Source organism: Mus caroli, unplaced genomic scaffold (assembly GCF_978045245.1).
Source record: "Mus caroli unplaced genomic scaffold, Mus_caroli_1 scaffold_12, whole genome shotgun sequence".
NCBI lineage: Eukaryota > Metazoa > Chordata > Mammalia > Rodentia > Muridae > Mus > Mus caroli.
The window spans coordinates 66,998,655-67,025,956 of record NW_028227267.1 but is presented as its reverse complement, the minus strand read 5'-3'; the positions used below and the strand labels follow the sequence as shown (position 1 = coordinate 67,025,956).

Genomic DNA, 27,302 nt, shown 5'->3' with positions numbered 1-27,302 from the left:
CCCCTCCCATAACACCACTCTCCACTACACTCAGGGCTGTAGCTACATGGTCTTTTGAAGGTACCACCCCCACACATATTCCCCACTGGGGTCTTTCCCTACCTGTATCAAACCTACCATCCCCCTGATCTACCATGCTAGGTTCTTTCTGGGAGTCATAACTGGGTGTTCATAATAATCTCATTCAACATCTGACTTTAGTGTCAGCTTAGCAATTGTCACAATTATATTTTTCCTGTTAATTTGCTCCTTGGCCGGTTTCTGGTTTTCCATATCTGTACTACCTCAGTTCCATAAGTACAGAGAATCTTTGGTTCAAGTTATGGGTGCATCCTCTACACCTAAATGAGGATATGGGACACCAGGGGTTTCTGGAAATATTTGGGAGCAAATGCTTCCAGAAGAGGGCCCATGGAAACAGTCCCCCCTTAAGAATACCCCAAATTATATACACTCTTAAGGAAGTTATTTTTTTTCTTCTTTGTTTGTTTTGTTTGTTTGATTGATTGATTGTTTGTTTTGTGGGCCAGACCAGAATGCCTTCCTATCTTCTAAATCTCTCCAGTGTTCATCCCTAAACCAAGTTCTCAGAACTTTTCAGAAAGACAAGAAAGGTGGCTGGGGTTGCTCCCTAAGGGGCAGCAGTTTGGATTCTGTTCTGACCTGGGGAGAGCCATGTCTCCAGCCTCTATCTTTCTACCATCCTGGCTCTGGCCCATCCCTCTTCTTCCTTTTCTATTTACAGGCAGAAAGCCACTGCCCCAAATTCACAGTCACTCCCACACACACCACTACACACATACTGACATGCCATGTTAAACATATCCAACACCCCATACAAATCACCACACAAACACATAAGACACAATTATACTATCCACATAAAACCACATAAACGACCCAACATATTAACTCACATGTATACAGCTATACACATTAAACACACTCTATACACATAAATGCACACACAACCTACTTACTACACATACACATAATAGCATACATTCCATGTATGCCGCCCCACATACACAAGGCAATCCATGTACCACATCTACATTCTAACTTACACAGCCAATACACACACATATAAGCAATCCCATAAATAAACACATATTACCACACATCCATATCACCACATACACATAATAAACACATACACAAACCATACCATAAACACATATCACCACACATTCTCACACACTCACATGTAACTGTACACACTTACATACACATACCCACTAGATACATGCCATTTGTACATCCTGACACACATATCTATATACATACAAAAGGCTAATACACGCACATACCACCCCACAAACACACTCACATACACACACCACCTGAACCAATACACATCAGCCCAGATACACTACTTCATGTATGTACACATACACACACATGTATTACACACACACTTACAATACCCCTGTTCTCAATCCATCCTGTGTCTCCACATGGACCTCTCCCCCTGCTGTGGTCCTTTCTCTGTACACCCTGTTGGGCCCAGATCATATGGGTGGATGGATGCATGCATGCATGGATGGATGGATGCATGGATGGATGCATGGATGGATGCATGGATGCATGGATGGATGCATGGATGTGGTGGGGAGGAGTGTATCAAGTGTGGGAACTCACATCACTCACAACTGACTTTTATCAGGATAAACTGGCTGAAGCAGGGGCCAACTGCAGTGTACAGAATCCCAAGAGAGCCAGCTCAGGAGCTGATGATGGCAGAAAGTGTCCAGCCAAGAACCACCTCACATGCCAGCAGAACCCATCATGCACAAAAGAAGCAATCAGGTGGCTGCCTACGCAATGAAAGAACCAAAAGAAAACTACTTTCACCTGCAAAAAAGACCTACCTAAGCCAGAGCACCTGAAGGTCTACCATTAAAAAGCATGCCTTTAGGTTCAATTTCTTCTCTGATGCTGCTCCTTTTTTTTTTTCTTCCTTGAACACAAAGGCAACCAGAAATGAAGTCACCAACATCCTGATCACACCTCAGTGCCAGCAAATCCTCTCACCCACTGACAGGAGACTGAAGTCACCCACCTTTTACAGAAACAAGAAAATGGAGAGAGAAGAGGTGTGTAAGGATCTCTAGATCCCCATAGGTGGAGAGGCTGACTCTCTCTCTCTGATGGTCCCAGCCTTGCATGAGCATGGCCACAGCCATGGGTCACTGGCCCTCACCAAGTCACCCCTCCTCTCCCTGGCCAGCAGACTTCTCTGTAAAAGGGGCGGGGGGAACAGAAGGGGTGACAGAGCTGTGGCTAAAGCCCAATTTCCATTGACACTCAGAGTCCCTGACAGCTGTTAGAAGAAGAATGGGATTTTGAAATTTAAATAATACACTTCTGCATTCGGCTCAGGAAGACAACCTGAGGATAAGCAGTTTATCGCCTGAGCCACCATGAAGGGGGTGGGAGGGGCTACGCTCTTCCAGCTCCTCCAGCCCACCCACCTGCTGACATCCTCCATTCTGTGGCTGTCTCACTGGAGCCTGGCTGCTGGACAAGACAGCTGAGCCTTTCATCACTCTGCATAGCCCAGACTGTAAGGCCCATGCACACCTGCGCAGTGGTCCAAGAAACTAGAAGAAGCAGGCTGGCATGACAGGGTCTTTCCCATGCATACAGCAGGGCCCAACCTTCCCTCCAGAGCTGCTGGGGTGTTCTTCAAAGTGAATTGACTCTGGAGCCTAGGGATAAATCCCTTCTCCCAAGGAGAGCCCAACCCACCTCCCTAGGGCTGAGCCTTCTTGCCCAAGCAGCTACCTCCCTCGAGTACTGCTATGCCATAACAGTCAGTATTCAATGTTCCCTGAGCTCACGGGCCCTGTGCACAAGCTTAGCCAGGCTTCCCAGCCATAATGCTGTCAGAAATGTCAGAGCTAGAGAGAAAAACCCATCCGCAGTCCTTACTACACAAGCATGAGGACCTGCGTTCAAACTACAGGACAACTGTGAAAAATCCAGGTATAATGGCACATTCTTGTAATCCCAGTGCAAGAGGAGGCACATTTGAGCAGATCATTGGCTCCGAAGCCTTACCTACTCAACAAGCTCCAGGACAATGAAAGACCCTATCTCAAAAAGCTAGGTCCTTAGCCGGGCAGTGGTGGCACATGCCTTTAATCCCAGCACTTGAGAGGCAGAGGCAGGTGGATTTCTGAGTTCAAAGCCAGCCTGGTCTATACAGTGAGTTCCAGGACAGCCAGGGATAAACAGAGAAACCCTGTCTCAAAAAACAAACAAACAAACCAAAAAAAAAAAAAAAAAACCCAAGCAAGATCCTTATACCTATGGAACAACACCTGAGGTTGGCCTTGATACACAGGTATACACAAGGTATGAATACCACACACAAGAAAGAAAGAAAGAAAGAAAGAAAGAAAGAAAGAAAGAAAGAAAGAAAGAAAGAAAGAAAGAAAGAAAGAGAGGGGGGAGGGAGGGAGGGAGGGAGGAAGGAAGGAAGGAAGGAAGGAAAGAAAGAAAGAAAGAAAGAAAGAAAGAAAGAAAGAAAGAAAGAAAGAAAGAAAGAAAGAAAGAAAGAAAGAAAGAAAGAATCTCTCCCAGGTTCCCCATTCCCCTTTCTCATCTACTAAGACTTCCCTGATAGCCCCAGGCACTGCTGTTTTCTGCTTCCCCTGAGATCCTGGAACAGCATTTAGTTTGAACCACATGGACAATGAACTACCTATAGGGTGCCGCAGCTGAATGTACATTCCCTTGTACACTGAGGGCACAGGTCTCACCTTGTGCAGCAGTGGACTCCATGTCTCTCCAGGACACACTTCACATGGACTGAATTAAATGATATTAATTTAATGGCCCACCTCCACCCCACCTTCTCTGTGAACATTTCTTGTGCCCTTGCAAGGTATACCTCATCTCTGCACCTCAGAACTCATAAAATCCATCACACATGGAACGTCTCAGAGTTGTTTGGAAACCTCAGTTACCTGTTCCTGGGCAGATCTAACACTCAGACTAAATCATTTTCTCCCTCTAATACCCAGACATTGATTCCCAATGGTTACTATCTAGGGTACTCCAGTGTGCCACATACCACATGAGAAACTTTCCTTACGTCATTACACAAGTCAACTGACCTATTCTATCTACAGATGAGATTCAAGAGCGCCAAGTAGCCCAGAGGTCACACAGCTAGTAGAGCAAGGCCAGGATTCCATGCTAAAACTAGCAGACCTCAAAGTCTTCATTCTAGGCTCTCAGGGGTTGTGTAATTGGGGTGAAGTGCAGAAGTATGCACCCAGGAGGTATGAAGAAGAATGCACACACAGGAGACAGACATGCACACCTGCTTGAAACCGAAGGACGAGCACCATGATGAAGTACTGTGCCATGAAAGCAAGAACAGAGCAGTGTTTGTTCCCTCTCAGAAGCCATATGCAAGGCTTCCTGGGCACAAGTTCTCTCCTATTCCACAACCACAAAAAGGAGGCCATGAGGCCCACCCACAAGACCGTCCCTAGCCCTCTCTGTGATCCATCCAAGCTAGATGACCTGTTAGAGTAGAACAGCCAACCTTCTCCCCTCAAGCCACAGAAAACCCCTGAGCTCAGGTCTCTCACAAGTCACCACCTGGCCCAATTAGTTACTGGAAGGTGAACACTGAATAAGACTTCAACTAAGCCTTAGGGTGCCACCGTCCTCTTAAAAAAAAATCACCCGGTCACCTCCATTCTCCAGCCCCCACAAACTCTGTTTACTGTTGTAGGTAACACCAAGTCAACCAGAGGTCCACAGCCATTTCTCAGATGTCATCTAGACTGACCCTGCCACCATCTGACCTTGGAGAAGTTCCTCCCTGATCGTTTCTAAATAGCTCACGTATTTCCATGCAACCCTCCCTGCAAAGTGCTTACCTACATTGTCTTATTTGATCCTTATCCTAGAAGATAGGTGTTTCTGCTGGCCCATGCATATTTCTAAGGAGATGCTAGGCAGAGCTCAAAGTGGAACTTGAACCCTAGTCTATGTCCATCCCTTCTCTTGGAATCTCAATTTTCTTTGCAGAAAACAGAGTGTGGTTGATTGGCAGATATGCTTCGAACCTATGTCTTAAACAATGCTTTAGTGGGATGTAGACCCTGGAGACTCCCCCCAGGGATCTCACTTGGAATGCAGAGGCAGAGGCTAATGACATAGCACCATCTACCTATCACTTCTCTGTGTTCCTTAGTCATGGCCCCTTAGCTGTCAGAGACACCCTTGCCTGTCCAAACCAGTCCTCCTTGTTCACTGATACCCAGCCACATCCTTCACCCTCCATTGGACCCACACACTTGCTAGCTCCGGGTCATCTTCTTAGAATCTTTTTCAGAGAAACTCTCTGCTTAAAAGCTTTTGCTTTCTTCTCTACCTTTTCTACCCCCAGCTGCATTTGGGGAGGTCACAGAAGCCTGGGACAAAATAGATGATCAATTAATTTCAGCACCCTGCATCCTGTCTAAACAACCTCTTGCCCCCATTGCCCAGATCCAGATGAGAGAAGATGACCAACTAGCAAGCCCAACTCAGTCTCTGTGTGTAAAAGCTACATCCCCTAACCCATTCTCACTAAAGCCTCTTTGCCATCCCTGAAGGTATACAGCATATGCCCAGTTTACAGATGTAGCCACCTCAGTGCAAAAAAGACCATACTAAGGCCCAAGAACACACAGTCTCTTAAAAGCCCTCCAAAATCCCAGATGTTGAGTCTCCAGCTGATGATGATGCTTTGGAGCTGATAGAACCTTGAGATGATGGGGCCCAGATGAAGGAAGTCAGGCCAGAGAGCATGTCCATAGAGTGGTTATTAGGACTGTGGCCCTTTCCAGCTATCATCAGGCAAGGAGCTCCTCTCCACCACACACTTCCACCATGGTGTGTTACTGTTTACCACAGGCCCAATGCAACAAGGCCCAATGCAACCATGGACTAAAACCATGTGCCCAAATAAACTTTCCCTCCATCCAAATTGTTTCCCTCAGCTCTTTTGTCTCAAGGATAGAAAACTGATTAACACATTCAGCAACCAAGACAGGACTTGTTCCCAGGACTGTTGGCCCATGACCCCTATGCCTGTGACCCCTATGCCAGACACCTCTTCAAATGCTCTGGTGTATGTTTTCAAGGACAGTTTGAATTCAAAGAACAAAGCAAGCCCAACTTCTTCATGAGATTTCCCTTTTCATGTTAAAGTAAAGGCTTCCAACGTTAGATGCTTCAACATCTCTATTGCTATTGAGCAGTCAGTCGACAGCCACACTGCCCCTAGCTGGCCTTAGGATGGGACTGGCTGGCCCATCATTGAACCCAGGAAGTATTGAGTAAGACTATGAAGAAAAGGGGAGAGGGATTAGTCTGTGCCCTCCCCAAGGCCTCAGGCATACAGAGGGTGTGGTAAGAATTCTGGCAGCCTTCCTTGTCAACTGAATCCCAGAAGGACTTTCCAAGAACCCCAAGAAAGATGAAGGGTTCATGCTCCAGGGGTCCCTATAACAAGCACAGCCTCAAACCTCAGAGAGGAAACGATAAAAAGATAAAGGCAAGAGGACCTCTAACATACAACAGCCTCCCAGTTTCCACAGGCCCCAGCTGGTAGTGGTAGTAGAAGAGCTGGTACTCCCCAACACAGGCTCCTCAGAAAAATGGTAGAGGGACTTCACACAGCCATGCAAAGACATGTGGAAGTGGTGAGCCACTTCCTGTCTACTACATGTCATTCTACAGGGCAGCACGCACTAAAACCCACTGCTTGGGTACAGGATCTCAGGTCACCCTGCCCAAAGACACCAATCCATGGAGAGCTAGGCAGGGACCTAAGATAGCCAGAGGTCCAAGCTTGTGGGACAAAAGATGAGGGAGCAGGGCCTAGCAAACACAGAAGTGGATGCTCACAGTCAGCTATTGGATGGATCACAGGGCCTTCAATGGAGGAGCTAGAGAAAGTACCCAAGGAGCTAAAGGGATCTTCAACCTTATAGGTGGAACAACATTATGAACTAACCAGTACCCCGGAGCTCTTGACTCTAGCTGCATATGTATCAAAAGATGGCCTAGTCGGTCATCACTGGAAAGAGAGGCCCATTGGACTTGCAAACTTTATATGCCCCAGTACAGGGGAATGCCAGGGCCAAACGTGGGAGTGGGTGGGTAGGGGAGTAGGGGGGAGGGTATGGGGGACTTTTGGGATAGCATTGGAAATGTAAATGAGGAAAATACCTAATAAAAATATAAAAAAAAAAGATGAGGGAGCTCAAACTCGAGTCTTTGTCTCTCAGGGTGGTGGGGGGTTGGGGGTGAATCTCAGATCTGGAGCTGGGAAGCCATGTGTCCAAAGCCTTATGGGGGATTTGGAGCACATCACACAAGCATCTGGCTTCCTGATTCTGCTTCCCACCTTCTTTCTGCTGAACGCCCCATAAGGGCTTCCTTGGTCGTTTGGAATAGGACCAGTATTGAGTAGGGTCTTCTCACCAGGGCCTCCCCTCTCTAGCTGCCTCTCCAGAGAGTGCTACTCCCTCAAACAACTTCAGGGTTGGTCTCAGTGAACCTTCCTCAAGGGTATTGACAAGACAAATGAGGAGGTCAACAGCTGTGCAGCTTACAGAGCTAGCATCTTGCCACCTGATGCTCAGGGATAACTGGGCCAGATATGGCTCTAGAGCTCTGTGTCACAGTCCACCATCTGCCAGAAGAGTCAATAGGACTGTGCATTAGCTTCTTGACAGAGGCCATGCAAAGGAAGAGAGGTTTCTTTTAGCTTGTGGTTCAAAGGGGTACAATCCATCATGGTAGGGAATGGATGGGGGCTTGAGTAGGTTGGTCTGTGAAAACGGAAGCTTGAAGGAACCTGTTCCACATAGCATGGGTCAGGAAGCTTGGGCTGGAAGAAGGGCTAGGTTTTAAGGTCTACTTAGGGTAACCTACCTACACCAGGCAACCCCACCCCCACCCCCGTAAAAATCACCACCAAGCTTCAAACACATTATCCTACAGGGATCGTGTCACACCCAAATGAAAATGCCTCTATGCCTGTTCCTGATGGTGGGCAGTGGACTGGAACACAGAGTTCCAGAGCCACCCATGACTCAGTTATCACTAAGCAAAAGAGCCATTAGAGAGCGTTTGGCTCTGTAAGCTGCACATTCAGTGATCTTCTCGTTTGTCTTGTCAACAGCCTTGTCCCACAGAGTGCCAAGTGTCTATTACATAAAGATCTGTCTGCTAGAAGACACTTATGGTTTGAATCCAGGAAGCAACAGGAGCTGGAGTTACGGTGAGGACCACAGACCTCCAGCATTCACAGAGCAAACCCAAAGGCACCTATCTACACCGGAGAAATCAGCTGGCATCTGACCAATGTGTAGCAGGTACGTTGGATGCACTTGGACCCCCTGTGTGCCCCCCACTTCAGCAGACCTAGGCCAACAATGTCCTCATCCTGCATGTGAGCCTCAGAGCACAGCCTCAGAAGGACCAACCCATGGAGGAGCTGTACTCCAAACTAATCAAAAACGGAGACTTAGAATGCCAGTTGGAAGGGGCTTTGGTCAGTCAGTCATATAACCCAGCCACATAGGATGGGCAAAATTATAAGACACTATCACTATCACCCACAGTCAGAGCCAGAAGGAAGCCTGCTCTAAGCCCAAAGCTACTGATAGGAGCCTATAGCAGTGGCAACTCAAGGCAGGGTAATGTAACTGGCCAGCTTTAAGATTCCCCATCTACTTCTACCATCCCCACCACCACCACAAGGACTCAAGGCCATGTCCAGATAGCCACTCTCTAGCTACTACAGCTTGAATAGTTTGTTTTGTTTTGTTGAGATGGATCTTAATCTGTTAGTCCAGGATGTCCTTAAACCTACTGTGTAGATCAGGCTGTCCTCAAACTAGCAATTCTTCTGCCTCCATTTTCTGAGTGTTAGGATTAAAGGCATGTGCCACTGTGCCTAGCTCTATAGATTTTTAACCTTAAAGAGCCCCAAATGCTCATATATGAAGGGCATGGTCCCCAGATTGGCACTATGAGAAAGACTAGAAACTTTATGAGGTGGAATCTAGGGGAGGTCTTTAGATCATTGAGAGTGTGCCCTCAGAGAGACTATGGGGTCCTGGTCTCTTTCTCTTCTTCTATCTCATTTCCCAGGCATGACAGGAGCACTTTGGCTCCATGCCACAGCCACATGCATCCCAACATACTATAATGGGTGCCCCACCCCAAGAGAGCCGGTTGTGATCTAGAACCTGTGAGCTGGAGTGAAGCTTTCCTCTGTGAACTAGTGACATCAGTATTTTGTACAGTGATAGGACTCAACCAAGACATCTGCTGGGACCTCGCTTCCTCTGAGAATCCAGGATCTCTTCCACCAGGAGCACAGATACCACTCTCAGGATCATCTAAAGGAGGCATCTTCAGGCGAAGGGACGCTAGCATGTCAAAGCAGAATAACTTGGTCCTCGGATGAACAAAAATAAATGGGCATTCCAAGTGGCTGGTAGTCATCCAAAACTCAACCCTGTGACACCAAGTTAATTCCTCTAGCTGAAGGAATTATTCTTGCCTCCTTAGAGAGATAGCAATTGAGAATCACTGATCTAGAGACTAGGAAACCTTGCCTGACAGTTTGGAGCAATGCTTCTCAACAAGCAGTGGCTCTGCCCCACAGGGAACATTTGACGGTGTCTGAAGACATTTGTGCTTTTCACACCTTGGGGACATATAAGTGCATCCGTAGACAACTCTGGAGACAATGCTAAACATCCTACAATGCACAAGAAGATGCTGGTCAAGCCAAAATGTCCCTATTGCTGCTACTAAAAACCAGAGTGTAGAGTAAGAAGAACCTTAGAAGGTTCCAAAGCCTGGAGCCCAGACCCTTGTGTTCAGCAACTCAGAGAACAAGCTCTAGGCTGACCACTGAGCCTGTAAGAGCTGACACACACACACACACACACACACACACACACAGAGAGAGAGAGAGAGAGAGAGAGAGAGAGAGAGAGAGAGAGAGAGAGAGAGTGCAACAGAGACAGACAGACAGAGACAGAGAAAGACAGAGAGAGACAGAGAAACACAGAGACAGACATATAGAGACAAACACAGAGACAGCCTATGAGAACTGAGCTGAACACATACACACAATCACATACACATATACAGACTGTAAGAGCTGACCACACACACAGAGGGGGGAGGGGGAGAGGGAGAGAGGGAGAGGGAGAGGGAGAGGGAGAGGGAGAGGGAGAGAGGGAGAGGGAGAGGGAGAGGGAGAGGGAGAGGGAGAGGGAGAGGGAGAGGGAGAGGGAGAGGGAGAGGGAGAGGGAGAGGGAGAGGGAGAGGGAGAGGGAGAGGGAGAGGGAGAGGGAGAGGGAGAGGGAGAGGGAGAGGGAGAGGGAGAGGGAGAGGGAGAGGGAGAGGGAGAGGGAGAGAAGAAGGAAGAAGAAGGAAGAAGAAGGAAGAAGAAGGAAGAAGAAGAAGAAGAAGAAGAAGAAGAAGAAGAAGAAGAAGAAGAAGAAGAAGAAGAAGAAGAAGAAGAAGAAGGAGGAGGAGGAGGAGGAGGAGGAGGAGGAGGAGGAGGAGGAGGAGGAGGAGGAGGAGGAGGAGGAGGAGAAGAAAAGAGGAGGAGGATGGGAAAGAGAAAGAGTGAGGGAGAGAAGAAGGGAGGGAGGGAGAGAACCTGTAAGAACAGAACACACATAATCACACTTATACACATACACTCGCCCATACATACACACACACACACACACACACACACACATATACAATCACACAGAGAGACAGAGACAGAGAATACAATTCTAGGATAGACCATGCCAGCCCCAGTGCCTACCAAATGCCCAAGGGAATATCAAGAAGAAAGAGTCACAAACCCATAGAGCTCTTTTTTCTAATATTTTTAATGTGTATGTATGCACACAGACATTTGTGTATGTACAGGTGTGTGCACGTGTGTTCATGTATGTCCACATATGTGTGCATATAGAGCCCAGAGGATAACATCAGACACCATTCTCAGGAGTCCTAACTGCCTTCTTGGGGACGGAGTGAGACAGGGTCTCCTATGGGCTGGAGCTCACCAAGCAGGCGAGGCCATCGAGCCCCAGAGATTCCCCTGCCTCCATCTCCCCAGCGCTGGGATTAGAAGTTTGCACAGCCATGCTCAGCAGTTTCACATGGGGGCTGGGAATCAAACATGAGCCCTCATGCTTGCAAAGGCAGTGCTTTATTGGCTGAGTCTCTGCTCACATTCCTAAGCATGGACCCAACAGGGTAAAGTGAGAGCCCAGCACGGTCTTTCTCATTCCTCAAGGGAATCACCCAGGAGATTCCTACCTCTGGTGGCTCAAGCAATGGAAGGAAAACCCAGTGCAGACTAGATGGTGGTAACACAAAAATAGCAGAGGATCCCTTACCTGAGCTGCTAAGGACCAGGCAAATACTCAGTATTTCCAATGGTCACCAGTTTGGGGATATTTGCATATGCATAATGAGATGTCATAGAGATGGGACCCAAACACAAAATGATACTGTTTCATGCATATTTGATACACACAACCTTAAGGGACGCTTTTATTATAACTTCAGTACACCTGCCTTTTCACTATGTCCCATCTCATCTGGTCAATTGTAGAGTTTACCCCTGTGGCACTGTCTCAGCACTCAACATACTTGAAATTTTTAAAGCATTCTGGATTTGGATATTTAAGATGAAACACCCGAAATCTCCACCAACCAACACGACCAGTATTTCCAGAACACAAGAGTCCTTCCACCTGCCACGTGCTTTATAGTCCGCTGACTCACTGCTAACCCACGCACATGAGGGCTTCCTCACCTCACAAAGGGGGAAACTGAGGCACAAAGAGGATAGTGAGCAACATAGCTGAAGAAAGTGCCAAACTGAGGATCCAGAGAAGCAGAAACAGAAGCAAGGGTAAGACGAACCACAAGCCATCAAAACGGCACTGGGTTTCAGATTCAAGACCTATCCATGACCACCAAGGAACCAGGCAAACGCTTAACTCCAGGCACCGCTGCCCAAAGAAAGCCACACAGCTTCCGAGAAGCCAAGAGCTAAAGCTCAAAAAATGGTGAGGAGCAGGCAGGTGAAGCATAGAGTCAATGAAAGACCAGGAAAAGCACCTGAGTCCGAGAGATGAATGGGCCACACCCCAGGGGTGAGAGGAAACAGAACACGCACCAGCAAGGGTCACTTACCTGAGAAGATTGAAGCGAGCCTGAAGATGTCCGAGAGGCGGGAGGTCACAGGCTCATAGGGCGAAGCTTCATAGAACTCCTCACCTGGAAGAAAGGTGGATGTGAGACGCGGGCTTCCCTCAGGCAAAGCACTCCCATTAGACAGCGACAGTCCCATTAACACACCCCAGGATGTGAACGAGGGCAGCCCTTGCCAAGGTGGAAAATGCTGTGCTGGCAAGGTAGGGATGAGAGCTCATTTTGTAGAGACAAGTTATTTCTCACCAGCTAGAGCAGGTATGCCTAGTGGCACTGCCTGTCACGTGACCTCCCTGCAGGACCAATCCTCTTTAAGGGAGTCCGGAAAGAACAATGGCCCTCAGAAGGTCAAGTACACATCACAGGATCTGGAGACAGGGGTCTTACTAAGATTTTTTTAGTTCAATTTCCTTGTTTCCCCTTGGCCTCACCTCATGTTATCACAGAGAGTCTAGCTGGGAACATTAAATGTCACTAGGTAAAGGGTCTGACCCCATGCTCCTATCTGCCTGGCCTCCGACACACAAGCTTCCAACCTCTCCTCTACCTGTTAGCTCCTGTGCCTCCTCAGAGCATCAGAGGACGTCGGAGGCTTGGAGTAGAGAAGCAAGTGAATGACAGGAAATAAATGGCCCCGGGATACCCAGGAGACCCTCACCACATTATCAAGAATCCCATGCCCTCTGCAAACACCTTGCAAGAAAGAGGCACATCCTCGGGAGACCTGACCAGTGAGGAGAAATCAATGCAAACTCACTCAGACTGTGTGTGTGGTGACGAGGAGGGGCAGACAGGGAGTGACCCACGGCCTCTCACATTGATTTCCTATCCAGCAGGGCCTGGCACCACAGACAGGCACCCTTGCCTACAGAGACCCTGAGTGAGCAGTATCTATGCAGGATGTCCCTACCAGAGGGAACAGATACCACCTCTGCAAGAGGTTCCTTCATCTAACCCAAGAGGCCACAGAGAGCCAGGACTGGAAGTCCAGCTAGCTCTAGGATGCTTCATAGCTGCTCAATACTTTCCTCACTGCAGAAGGGGGCTGCAACCTTGGCCACAGACACCCAAAGCACTTGGAAGAAGCTCGCTTCCTCCTGTTAAGAGGAATTCTAGCCTGCATCTTGCCACATGGGAAATGCTGTGTGCCAGGCAGCCCCCAGCATACATAGTATGTGCCCCAGTAGAATCGAAACTTGATCCATTGCCTCTCAAGGTCTAAGTGCAGTCCTTTGTACCCACTAAGATTTATCTTACTCTCCCCTGGGAGAGTCCTAGGGGCAGGGCCCCCAGGCACTGCCTTGTATTAAAGCCAAACAATCTAAGAACTTGGGAGTTCTTGTAGGGAGAAAAAAAAATAAAAGTTGTGTTGCACTTTCTGCACATCAAACATACTTCAGACACACTAACTTACTCTCTTCTTCACCACCTTGCGAGCTAGGCACTATTGCTCACCTACTGTGCTGACAAGGAGCAGGGAGCACAGAGTAAGTCACTTGCTCCAAAGTGATTTCGTTTCTTCGCCTAGTAAGCAGCAGAGCCCGGCTTTAAACCCAGGGTGGCAGCCCTAGAGCACAGCGCTCTCTCACCATATGCCACTCCCCAAGATATTGTGCGGCTCTTCAATAGACCCTATGGTCAGAGCTCTGCTGCCCCTGGACTGTTCCCCAGCACTGTCCAACTGCCACCTTGCCCAACTACAGGAAGCACAGCCTTGTGTCTGGTCTGTAGGGCAGCCCACACCATTGGCTAACCAGGGGTTCCTCCTCTCTAAACCCACTGTCATTTAATTGGTCTGGTCCTGCAGCTGGGTGTACCAGGAAATGTCAGGCCTGGGCTACTGAAGCCAGAATCAGGATGCAGATCCTGGGAACTGTCACTTGGGGTGGGCCTTTGCTCTTTGTGGACCCTGAACTTCAGAGTCACCTTTGGAGCAGCCATTGGTGGTATCCACCATGGCCATACACAGTTGTGATAATGGAGAAAAGAGACCCCACATCACTGTCCTGGCTATGGGATCACCCTCAGCACAACTGAAAGAAACCTTGATATAGTGTAAGGCCCCTGAACTCAGCCACCAACTTGCTGTATACCCTGGACAGCTATTCTACCCCTGTGCCTCAGTTTTCCCTACCACCAAGGTTAATGTATGACATTTCTGACTCCCTAAACTCAGTGGCCACCTCTCCAGAGGCCATTATGCCCGACCCACTGGCTCCCCTTCCTTCAGTGCAACCTCAGCTCCTACTACCCGTGTAGGTCCTGGCCTTAGGTGGAGGAAGCAAAAGCCTGGGCAAGTCCCATCCACCTCAGGGTTAGAGAGAAACCAAGAATTGGAGGACGATCCCTACAATCATCTCTCCCATCTCCTCTCCTCTTTCAATGGTTCTTGCCCTCCTCTTAGCCCCAGCCCACTACTAAGTATTATGAATGTGCAGGGAGAAAGTCTCTACAGCCTCCTCTAGGGGAATGGCTCAACCTTACCATGAATAACTAACTCTTGGGTAGACCTTATCACTCATAGGTTCAAAGGCCTCCTGGCTTCTCCTGATGGAGAATATGCAGCCCTGAGATCTAGACGTAATCTTTCACAGAGAAGAAGCACACTTCTGTAGAAAGGGACAAGATGGGATGTATTTCTGGAACTCTCATTGGAAAGCAGAGGTACTCCCGTTTCTGCGGAGCCAGTACCCTCTGAGGTATGCAGTAAGTAGTGTTAACAGGTGGTCATTGATAGAATTAACTCAAAAATCATCTCAAGACATAGAACCAGAGAGAGAGAGAGGTATGGTGAAGGATCCCAAGTCCCAAGGGGCCTTGAAGATCACATGGTAGTGACAACCAAATATATAAGCACTGGGCTCACTGCTGCCACCACGGAGAAATGCCTCATCTCTCCTGCTTCTGATCACAGGTTGTCCTGAGCAATGCCACCAAGGTGATAGTGCTGTTCCTGCTAAGAAAGCCGATCAGCCTGGGGCACCTCTAGTCAGCTCTTCTATCACCTGCCCTGTCTCCTGCTATGTAGCCCAAGCTAGCCCACCCCTACTGAGTGTCTGAAGACCTAAGTTCAGTTCCCTGCAGGCTCACAACTGTCTGAAACTCTTTTCACTCCGGAGAATCTGGCTTCCATGGTCACCTGTACTCATGTGCTCATAACCATATGCAGACATACACACCTGCACATAATTAAAAATAATAACAAAATAATTACTTCTTAAAAGCTCTGTAAATGAAAAATAAAAGGCAGAACCATCCATTTCCAGAAGCAGGAGGCTTCCCGACATGCACACCGGAAGCAGACCATTCGGTGAATGGTTCCTCGTGTCACGTATGGAGAAGTACACATGTGTTAGGATAGCCTTACCTTCCTCGGTGCCTTTTAGCTATCAGAATGGAGTTGCTAGGGAGAAGTGGCCACCTAAAGCCACAAAACTACTCTGATCTTGATGACAGTCATACCATTACTAAATGCACACACTTCTTACTTATATGTTCAGAGCATATCTGAGCTGTCATGGTAACTGCTGGAGAACCCTCTCTCGGGACTCTACTCCTTCCTTTCATCCTTCCCTTCTGGTACTCTGCAAGGAAACTCTCATCTTAGGTTAGTGGCCCAGCTCTGGTCCTGGACCCACCCCTGTTCCTCATCCCCAGAGGCACAAATGCACAGCGAACCTTCCTGTGTCTTCCCCTAGCCTCTCCATCCATCCTCCTTTGGGGTTTAGACATCTTTAAAAGAGAAAATAGGTCATTCCTTCTGTCCTCTTCACAAAAAAAAAATTCTGAGAAAAATTATCTGTGTTCATCATGTCCAATCCCTGCTTCCATTCTTTCCCTAACCAACGCCCTGCTCCTAGAAGCTTGCTCCTAGGAGGCTTACCCAAGTGGCAGCAGTGGTCCAGGAGACACTTCCACGGCCCACTGCTCTGTGACTGTACCCACTGTCTTAGCTCCAGGTTCCACACATGGGCTGACGTACACCCCAGAATCTCTCTAGAACCATATCCTCCCCTGAGCTCCTTGCCTGCATGTCTGCAGGGCTTGACCAACGGCAGATAGGGAGCCCCAGAGAAACATCAAGCCCCCTGCCGCCGTCTACTTTGCAGGCACTGGAAGTCTCTCTCTTCCTGTCTCATTGGCAGTAGCTGCCAAAGACCTGTTGATTCTACCCTGTTAAGAAGCACTCAGATCCATCTTCTCCTTGGTTGCCCTGTCCTGTACCTGCCACCATTACTCCTGCCTGGGGTCACAATCCCTACCACTGACCAATGCCCCCAGAACTACATGGATAATCTTCTGAAGCATCAGTCTGATCAGATCCCTTGAACTCTGAATTAAAACCATCCAGGTTTCCTATTGCCCACCAGATCTCTTTCCTCCCAGCCTCCCATCCTTCCAATCCATGATCTAGATTGTCCAGTTACCTACAGTTCTTCATGAAGATTCAACTCTCAGGCCTCACCCTGATGTGTCTCACTCTCCATCTGCCCACTCTTAGTGTGTCCCTCCCCTGTGTAGTATGATTTCATCCCAGCCTGGAGACAGCATCTCCCCACCTCCCCTCCAACCCCAAAAGGCTCTTTAGACTTTTTAACAAGGACTTGGATGTTCCTCTGAGGTGCCCCTACTATGCCTTTCCATCACAACACGTATGCCCTCAAATGGCAAGTGCCACCTTACTTACCGAACCCCTACCCCAGGCTTTAAGTTCCATAAAGGCAATGGCTACACCAGATCCTAGACTATTCCAGGAACACACAGCATCAGTGCACTCTCAACGCATATTTGCTGAATGAGTAAATGAACATCTTGCCAAGCTGACCAATCATCCTGAAGTCTATGCAATCTCAAGCCCCTGTCTGGACTGAGGAGTGCTGAAGAGGTATCATTGAGGAGAGGGGGGAGCTCTCAGGTTCTGCCTTGGGCAGGCTTCAAGAGAGTTTGCCTAGAGTCATAGAACCTGTTGCTCATGTCCAGTCTTGAGCTCATTAAGCTCTATATAAAGTGCCTAGGCCAGCCATTGTGTCAGCTAGAGACCACATGAAGGAAGAAAGACTTGACTCTGGGCTCTGCTCCAGGGAACAGGGCATTAGAGTGGCAGGGTCTGATATCTCCTGTTCTCACTTAAATGTCTGCCTGGTGTCTCTTTCCTCTCATGGGCACAGTTTTGTGCTGCCCTTGCTTGCAGCCCACCATCCAGTTCATCCTCTACCCTTGTCATCTCCCTCTCTCCATCACCATTGACCTCCTAGGAGGGGTTAGCTAATTTCTCCAGATTCAAATCAGGTCACCCTTTTACCAAGTTCTTCCTTCCTTCTGGATCCCTGGCCAGATCCATCCATCCCCTTCCCCATCACCGCCCTCCCTTAGAGCCCACCCGAGCTTACCCTCCGTCAGCCCCAGATGGATGCTCCAATAGATCTGCAGACACTGCAGCTCCTTCTTCATGCCCCGCTTGCAGCGGCAGTCATACAGTGGGCTTTCCTGCAAGACCTCCAGGGCCGCCTGGCACTCCTTATTGGCCAGCATGGTATTGCGATCCCGGCCTGCCAGGCACTGCCGAAGGGTGCGGTACCTGGAGCTGCAGTTGGATTCAGCCGCACACAGCTCATTGGCCCGGACACAGTCCACTTGGGGGCGCCAGCCGTGGAGCTCAGAGCCCTGCAGAGAGGAAGGGCTGGCCAAAGAGCGGAGGGTTTCGTCTGGGTAGTGGGGAGGGAAGACAAGCGTGAATGAGGGCCATCATAGTCTCTGACCCCAATGTAGGCCTAAGGTTTGAAGGAACTTCTTACCCTCTCCATACCAAAGTACACCAAGACCAAGGTCAACGCAGACCCAACCTAGTCAGCCATGCTCCCCTACAACCATGGTTCACATTCACTTTCTCCTGAGCGCAATCCGAGGTGGTGGAACACAGCATGCTAAATCCAGGAAGGCCTTCACTGAACCTGCCAGTAGGCTAAGATGCCAATAGTCCAGACAGAATGACATGGCCTCAACATGGAGTGGCAAGGGTTATGCAAAGGGATCTTGCCTCGACTCCCAGTGGACAAACACCTCCTCCATCCAAGGTATCGAAGGCTCCAAAAGTCAGTTAACCCTCAGAGCCTGTCTGGAACTTAGGAAGAACTCAATCAACATCAAATTCCAGGGAAGCTCGGGTCCAAATCAAGGTCACACACAGAGAAGCAGCAAGCCCCCTCCAGCCCCTCAGCCTCATCGTTTCTGTATCATTAGGGCCTTTAGAAGACAACCAGAGACAAGCCTAACTCAATCCAGGAGGCCCAGGAGAGAGAAGCAGAGACCCCATTCGGGCCTTGCCTTTCTGTATCTGTCAACTTCACACCAGACAGTGTCTGCACGGGCCAAATTCTTTCCCAGCTCCCTGCAAGAGAGACGGCATTAACCAGAACAAAGGGGCAAACCCACTCCCCTGTGCTGCTTCCCCATCATGGCTTCTCCCGTCCCATCATTTCCTGCTTCCTGTCTCCCAAGGATTCTGTTCTCAACAGACCTCACCACCTTTTCCTTTTAAATGTGCTCTCTCTCTCTCTCTCTCTCTCTCTCTCTCTCTCTCTCTTCCTTTCCTTCATACACTATTCTGAAATCCTGTCTTTTTTATATATCCTTCCTAAAGCAAATTAATAAATCAACTCTAGAAAGGAAAGACTTCTCCTCCTTCGGGCCCTGCCTTCCAGCCTGAGTATGGCTTCAGCCCACCCGCTCTTATCTGCCTCCCACAGTGTCCCCAGAAGGGAGGGGCCTGAGGACTGGACATGAAGGGCAGAGAGAAGCTGGCCAGACCCTTTCAAAGCCAAGCTTCCAAAATGGTTTCCTCCAGACACAGACGACATCTTCCTGTCTCCCTGTCCTTCCTAAAGCCCTAACTCCAGATCCTGCCCCCTCAAAAGCCACATCTCTCTGCCAGAGCAAAGACTGCCTTCTGCAAGACCCAAAGAATAATTTGAGAGGCTTTCTCCACTCCCTCCCACCCAAAAGAGAATAAAACTCTAGGCCAGTCATCCCTTCCTCAGAATACTGCAGAATCCCCCTACTCCATCCCCATTCAGAGCTGCCACACTCAGGCCTTCTCCCTAGGAGGCCCTGCTCATGGGGGAGCTACTGCAGGGAGACAGCGACACCTACAGGTAGAGCTGCACACAGCAAGCCTGTCACTCCCCAGAGCTGGGAGGGGCGGGGGGCGGGGGGGGGGGGGATGAGGGGGATCATTCCCAGTTGGAAACAGCAAAGGAGATGAAAGGGAGTTGGCCTCCCGATGGAGGAGGCTCCAATTACAGCAAAGGAAAAATTCTTCTCTTGCTGACCAAAATCCTGGCCCAGAACAGAAAGAGCGGAAGGATGTAACCACACTGAAACAAGACAAGTGGTAGAAACCCCGTACAAAGTGGGAGTTGCTGAAAGCAAGGTCTGCCTAGGCACTAGCCTGAGATGTGTCCTCCACTACAGCTGAGGTAGCAGCTTTCTTTCAAGGCTTCAGCAGATTCCCGCATCCCTTTACAGGACTCTAGTGCCTCTGGGCCACCCAGGAACAGCTGAACTACCACGCCCCCAACCCGCACCTGTCAGCTGCTCTCAGGCAGCCAGCCAGCTCTGCATTCTCTCTGACTTTGTCCCGAGGTTCCGTAGGACTTCACCTTCCACCTGATTGAGCTAAAGGTTTAACTGCCCAAGCGGAACACAGAATGGGACATGCTGGCACCCTGGGCCTTCTATGGGCTCAGAACTTACATGAGTTTAAAGTCAGTCTTGGCCTGCCCTGCAGCTGGAGCCAAGATCTCCCTTGATATCCTTAACACAAGCCTTTACTGGCTCCCACACCCGTCTCAAGGGCTTCCTCATCCTGTCAACTGATGTTCATGAAGGGCAAGGATAGTTTCTGCAGAGGACCAGGACATCCTTTCAATCACTGTCCCTATCGCTGGGACTCGGCTTCAGAACTCCCAGAAGCAACCAAGCCCAACCAGAGAAGGGAAACACAGTAATGGGGAGAGGCTAGCCAAGAATCAAAAGAAAAGGCTATCTTCATGGCCTGGAGGAAGAAAACCTGGAATTATCAAGAATAGACAGTGTGGACCAGTTCCAGGGAGTGCCAGGGAGGGGAAGGCAGAGGTCCACATTGCCCTCCTGTGTCTACAGTGCCCTCAACAGCCAGAATGTGCTAGAATACCACCGGGCAGGGGCTGGTGCTCTGTCCACTCTGTTTCCTCTCTCCATGGCATCCTATGCCAACCTTGGAAATCTGGATGGTTGGGTTAAAAAGCCCTTTCTCTCCACCGTAGTCCTCTGACATTAGGTCTCACTCAGAACCTTTGAGAAAGGCATCTGAAGGGGGCGGGACATGGCCCCAGCCAAACTGCTGATTTGAGACTGAAATCCCAAACTGCTAAGGAACTGCCACACTAAACAGACTTTCCAAGTGGTTCTCAACTATATAGTCATCTAGCCAGGAAAAGGCTTTTGGATTTAAGTTTCCTTCACACCATTCATCCCAGCCTGTCAGAGCTTTTCAGACTCCCCTGGCCTGCCATTCCCTTGAACCCTTTGCCCTACTTTGGAGAGGGACTTTTCGAGGGATAGGGGACTGAAGGGGCATAACTCAAGGAGGCTTCAGGCAACCCCTCCTCCTCCACTTTCCATCTCAGCCCTTGGGGAGCAGGCAGTGGCGGACATCTCTGCTCTCTGCTCATAATCTCTACACACATATGTGCAAATACGTGTACACACCCATTATGGGCAGGACGCCCATTGCCACCTCTGAGGAGAACTGACTCCTCAGCTAGGATCACCCAATGTGCAACATTCGGTCTGATACTGGAGGGTATTGTGCTCATATACCACTGCCCCTCAGAGGGGGACCCCTATACTTGGAAGCATGCATCCTTTATGAGGGAGGGGTGTAACTCAACAGCAGGCAATCTGGCCACTTTTTACCTGAAATGAAATGCTTTCTTCTTCGCTCTGATCATTCTAAGACCCTAGAAAGCTACATTTTCAGACCATTAATGAAGAAAAGGTCAAATTTTGTGACAATTCATTCGGAATGAGAGTTCACTTCCCCAAGGCTGCTGGAAAGGGATGAAAGTGAGCCCAGAGCATCTTCTACCCTCCTACCCTGTCCCTCCCACCCACAGGGTTACTGACATGTGGAGAAAGCAAGTATGGTGAAGGCCACACCCCAGGGCAGGGCTATGTCCCCTGGGAATGCATAGCTGGGAGGTAGAAAGTCTGTGAGCAAGCAAAGGGCCCAAGATACAGCCAATATCTATTCACCCTGACTACACATCCCCTGGACCAATCTGGAGGGCACTTCTTAGACCATGCACATTTTCCATAAGCAAAAGCTACCTCCCTGTCTGGGTTATCCAGAGCCCTTTTCTGCTGAAGGTAAAGGTGATCTCTTGATCTCTGCTTGGTAGCCAATTCACTCTGGTCTACCAGCAAGCAGAAAGCACCTGGACTAAAAGCAGATGTCACACACACACACACACACACACACACACACTTTCCAGAATTCCCTACCAGTAACCTTGCCTGGGAACCCTGGGTCCACACATAGCCTTTAGCCTTGCATCTTTTCTTTACCTGTAAACTATTCCTAGACCTTGCTTCCCAAGCAGCTGAGATTTTACAAAGTATAAGGGGAGGGGGGGCGCCTGCTGGAGCTCAGAACCACTGGGCAGCCGCTCCTCCCTGTCACAGAGGGAGGGGGCTTACGGGGTGAGCAGTAAGTGGTCTTTGTTAAGATCTGTTTTCTCCCTTTTCCTGCATTCCCCCTCACCATCTTCTTTCCAAGGAGCAAACTTTGGACTCCTCTTTCCCGTGTCACATGCCCTAGGCCCCTGGGTTGTTGCTCTTGAAGGCCTTGAACACCAGTTTGCAAGCCTGAGCTCCACCTACCCATCTGGCTTGGAAAGAGAGGCCGTGGGTAGGGAGAAACTTGCAAAGTGGTACAAAGAGTGGAGAGATAGGGTGCGTTCCTGAGACTGATTGGCAAGTAGGAGGTGACTACAAGGACTCCCCGCAAACGGCCAAACCAAGACCTCCTGCCGAAACCCACCTACTCTGATAGCCTTCCAGAAAGGAGGGGCAGGCTTGATGGCGTCCCGCCAGCCTCTCCCCCTCCCTCCTTTCATTCACACCAACAGTTGCATTTTTTTTTCCTTCCTAAGTTGTTGCAAATTGAACCCATTATTTTGAGGGAAATGAGCGCTATCACGGCCTGCAAGTAAGAGTGTGTGTCGGTGTGTGTGCGCGCGCGCGGCACGGGAGTGCGTGCGGAGATGGTTTGAATGTTGGAAGTCTCCTTCTCGGTCCTCCGCGCAACCAGCTAGCCGCTGCACAGCTCCCTCCTCTAGAACCTCCCAGGCAGTTCGGCTCCCCGGAGCCCCAGGCCCGGGCTCCCAGCTCGGCGCGCTCACCCGGTGTCTCCCACGGCGCCCTGCTTGCAGCCCCCAAGCCCACCCCCGCATGCCCAGCTTCCAGTGGGCGACTGAACGCGCGCAGCCCCTTGTGACCCCCAGACTCGCCACCTGCAGGTACTCACCTAAAAAGAAGAAGAGGCAGAAGGCGTTTGCCAAGATCATGTTAAATAAATCCCACAGTTTTGTGTGTATGTGTCTTTCTCCCTTAGGTTTAAAAAAATAAAAATAAAATAACAACGGTAATAATAACAGCCAAGCAATGATAACGACCCCCAAATCCAATGCGGAGATCCCGCCGGGCGGCCGCCGGTTGAAGATCCCGAGTCCAGGGATTCTCGCTGCTGGCTGGAGGGGGAGGGGTGGGAGGCGGGCGGTGGGCTGCCTCTCGACGTCCCCCCCCTTGCCACTGAAATCAAACACACGTAGCTATGTGTCTGGCTGCCTTCTAAGCCAACAGCCTGGTCCTGAGGTCAGCCCAGCCCTTCGCTCCCGCGGCCGGGAAGGCGTGAGTCCCCGTGGGTCCAATTCCCCTGCACTTCCCAGGAGGGGACTGGAGAGGTGGGGGCGAGGCGATCTGAAAGTGAAGGGCTGGAAGAAAGCAGCGAGGGAGGGGGTCAGAATAAATGCAAATAGGAAAGAAATCCACCGACGGATGGGATCAATCCAGTAGAGCTTCTAGGACGGAAGACCAGAGTCGCTTCTTTGGCACCAAGACGAAGAAAAAGATTCAAAATTAAAAAAATCTTCTCCCGCTATCCCTTGCTCGGCTCACTTTTTCTAATGGAATTCCAGTGCCGGTGTGCCTGTGCTTGCGTGTGTCTTTCCTCCCTTCCTCTCTCCCTCTCCTCTCCTCTCTTCTCCTCCCCCTCGCTCTCGCTCTTTGCTCTCGATCTCCGCTCTCCCTCACTCTCCCTCTCTCCCTCTTCCCCTCCCTACTCCCTCTCTCCCTGCTCCTCCCTCCGCCCGCCCGCTCCCTCCCCCTTCGCGGCTTCCTCGCCTAGGCTCTCGCGCCTCGCCCCTCTCCTCTGCTCGGGGCTCAGCGCCCCGGCTCCCTGGCGGCTGGCGGCTCAGCGCGCGGGAGCGCGGCGGAGCTGCTACACTCTGCAGCAGCAGTGGTAGCGACTCGGCGGCGACGGAAGCTACACCGGAGTGGCGCTGGCGCCCAGGAACACTGGCCTAGGGGTGAGCTCCACCGCTGGCTCCCTCGGCTCAACTGCCCGCCCTTGGGACCAGCCTGCTGCCTTGGCCGGAAACCGACTAGATTCCCCGGCCAGTGTCCACGCTCAAACCAACGAAGCCTCCCGCCCCCTCCTCTCCATGCAATGTCTCATCCTGGCTAGGTGAAGGCTTGCGTTCTCCAAGTGCCACTGCCCCTGCACTGGACCCCCAGAGCCATGAGGTTTCGGAAGCCTGAGCGAGGTTATGGGGACACTGAGGCCCGAGTGCTGGAGCCATCCTAGAGGCGTGGAGGCAGGGCAGTAGAAAAACCCAGGCGTGGTGGTCCAGGTCTGGAAGAGAGAGCACCACTCTGCAAGCTGATGTATTCCTTGTGGAGAGCCGATCTGAGAGTCTCCCCAAAAGCACTAGGGAACCCAAAGACGCCCTTGTAGGCCAACCCTATCTCCCTGGGTGTAACCCCGCGCTCCTATTCGTGTGTTCTGCATGCAGAGCTCAGGAACTTTTACCGCACACTAGTGCCTCGTTTGCCACCCCACCCCGCGCGCGCTCCCCAACACACACGCACACACACCAGCTCTGCAGCCATTCCAGACACCTCTTCCCCAGTTGGTCTCTCCTCCCCTGGACCAGAGAGAAGATTGTCTGGGGGTCCCAACTTCCTCCTCCAAGGCCAGTGAACCAGCCAGAACTGCGCGGGAAAAATCCAGCCTGGTTTGACACCCCACCCTACTGGGGAGCCCCAAGACAAGGGGCACTCAGGCCTCTGCTTCACACCCCCTCTCCGCACACAGAGATCTCCTGGACTCCCTAAAGCTAGTCGGGGAACTAAGGCCACTCCCGGTTCCCGAAGCTGCGGGTGGAGACCCTTCCGGATGGAGACTCCTCCCCAAGCCGGGAAGGGGGACAATTGATCCATCTGTCTTTGACCTCAGCTCACCGGCGTAATTTAGTCATAGAATTTACAATAAAAGCCCAGAAGCCCCGAAAAAGAAGCGTCTGGCTGGAGAAGGGTTGAAGGCGAAGTGAGGTTGTTGACCGAGGTGGCAGGGCGGCAGACAGGCAGTACACATCCCTCAGCGCCCTCGGGATCGTACAGCCCACGCACACCCGGCACCCTAGTTCCATGCTTCTCTCTGACACACCTTCGGCTGCCCTGGCATTTCGCACTCCTATGTCTTGCATGCGGTTCCCGTAGCCAGGTTTAGGCGATGCTTCGTCAACTTTCCACGTTGCCAAAAAAAAAAAAAAAAAAAAAAAAAAAAAAAAAAAAAAGGCGGTCACCATCTCAAGAGCTTATTTGGGAGTGTCTTCTAAAATACATTGTTAAATATTAAGGCGGTGAAATAAAGGAAGTGGTAGTGTGTTTAGTGTGAAGAGAGGGGTCACTCATAAAACCAGCAGCCTTAGCTGCTAGTGGGAAAGCTAGAGGGAGCAACTTCCATCTTGTGGATTTAGGCGGGAAGGCACAGAACAGGATTTTCATCTGGCCATTGGGAGACAACGATCCTAGACCCTACACCCAATAATAACACCACTGTGACAGCTAGGTAGGGGAGAGTTCCAACGAAAAGTACCTAAGCAGCAGCAGGGGAGCGCTGGCTTCTCTCCATCAATCCTCCATCCCTCTCCTGTTTTTTACTTCCCAGAGTCCCCTAGGTTCTTTTCAAAAATTGGGGAACTTACACATCTGATGTAGGTTAAAAGATGAAAAGCAGTGAGATATACCTCTAGAAACTCTTAGCCCAGAAGCCAGAGGCTGGATGCTTCACCACTAAATAAATTAAGCCTCTTCCACTCACTCACCTACTTCCAGGCCCTTCTGATGATCCAGGTGTTACCCCACCTCCCTTAAAGGCCTCTCCTTCAAAATTAATGCTAAGCAATCCCGCCATTACTCAGACCTTACCTTCGGTTAGCCTTAGTTGAGTACTAGGGGGAGAGGGTTCTGAAAAAAAAAATAGCTAAGTGGGCTGAGAAAGCCATAGAAGACAGCCAAGGATGTGCTCTGCTGAGTTCCCATGGGAACAGAGTCAGGGGATTCTGGTAGTAGGAGGTGAGTGACTTGTGATGCTTCAGGCCTTCAGGACCACCCAGGCCTCACAAAGGACAATGGGAAATATTCGCCACCCCCTGTTGATGCTATGGGACATATTTACCTTGAACCCTCTTCCCTCCTATCTGCACCATGATCCACCACCCTCTGCCAACTGTCAATCTAAGCTACTGTTCGATGGATAGGGCACACACTGTCTGTTTGCCAGGATCTGCTGAGAAGAACCTACTAGGCAGAGGGCAATTTAATCTCTCTGGGCCTCAATTAGCTCATGCAGAAAATGGGGGATGTTTCTTAAAACCTGATTTGTAGAGATTAGACAGGACACTGCACCCAAAGCTGCTGACAGAATGCCTGGCTTACCCCTTTCCTCCTGGGCCCGGAGTATGAATGAGGTTACAGGAGGCTACAGGAGCTAAGAGCAATGAGAAGCAGAGATTGGAACAATAGCAAGGTTTCAAGGGAAGCAGAAAGTGCTTTCTAGAAGATGGGAGAAGCTCTTGCAAGAGTAAGTTATGGGGGAATGGGGTACCCTTTGGGAGATGGGACATGATGCACTTTCACACCTAAGATGCCCTGTGTTTTTTTCTGCTCTCGTGGACCTCACCTTGCTGCACCTGTGCTCACACAGGGCCCACCTCCTGAACACAGACAGAGCAGAGCATCCGAGCATCATAAAGGGGGGGGAGGGAGGGCACATGAAACTTTGTGCCTTCTCTTCTTTGTCTTGTGGAGAAGATTCCCTCAAGAGCAAGGAGTAAGGGGAGGCACAGAGTAACCACCACACAGAGTCCAAAGCCTCTTCATTTGCTATGAGGAAGAAGGGGCTCCCTTGTCCTCCAGAGGAAAACCAGTCAAGACTTTAAAATATATATATAAATATATATATATATGTGTGTGTGTGTGTATGTATATATATATATATATATATATATATATATATATATATATGATGTCACATACCTGCTCAGCCCTTTAGTGGCTCCCAGGGGGCTCAAGTCTAAACCCTGGGGTATTTGGTCCCCAGGTCCCCAGTGATATATATATATATATATATATATATATATATATATATATATCACCCCATCATGCTAAGACACACAAGGAACCACAGAACGGTACTCCACAGGACAGAAGCCTAAGCCAGGATGTTCACCATCAGCCATCCAGAACAAGCTTACCTTATCCATTCTCAGAACTGTTCCAAAGGCTGTGGGAATAGACCTGGGTTGTCTACCAGGGAAGCATGTGGAGATGGAGTTAGTTATGCCTCTATGAAAAGAAAGGGAACAAGACAAAGCAGCCTGGATCCCAGTGAGGGGAGGAAAAAAGTGTCACTGGATTTTGGGAGTGCTGTC

At 49.9% G+C, this 27,302-nt stretch overlaps 1 protein-coding gene across 1 annotated transcript in view; it reads right to left on the bottom strand.

Moving 5' to 3' along the window:
* Nucleotides 1-23,603, bottom strand: part of Gfra2 (GDNF family receptor alpha 2) — a 93,966-nt gene extending 70,363 nt beyond the window's left edge. The window contains exons 1-3 of the mRNA XM_021181643.3: nt 22,835-23,603; nt 17,658-17,972; nt 12,250-12,333 (exon numbers count right to left, since the gene is read on the bottom strand). Coding sequence (XP_021037302.1) covers nt 12,250-12,333; nt 17,658-17,972; nt 22,835-22,874 — 439 coding nt within the window. The 5' untranslated portion in view covers nt 22,875-23,603. The remainder of the gene's footprint in view (nt 1-12,249; nt 12,334-17,657; nt 17,973-22,834) is intronic.
* Nucleotides 23,604-27,302: the final 3,699 nt, after the last annotated feature.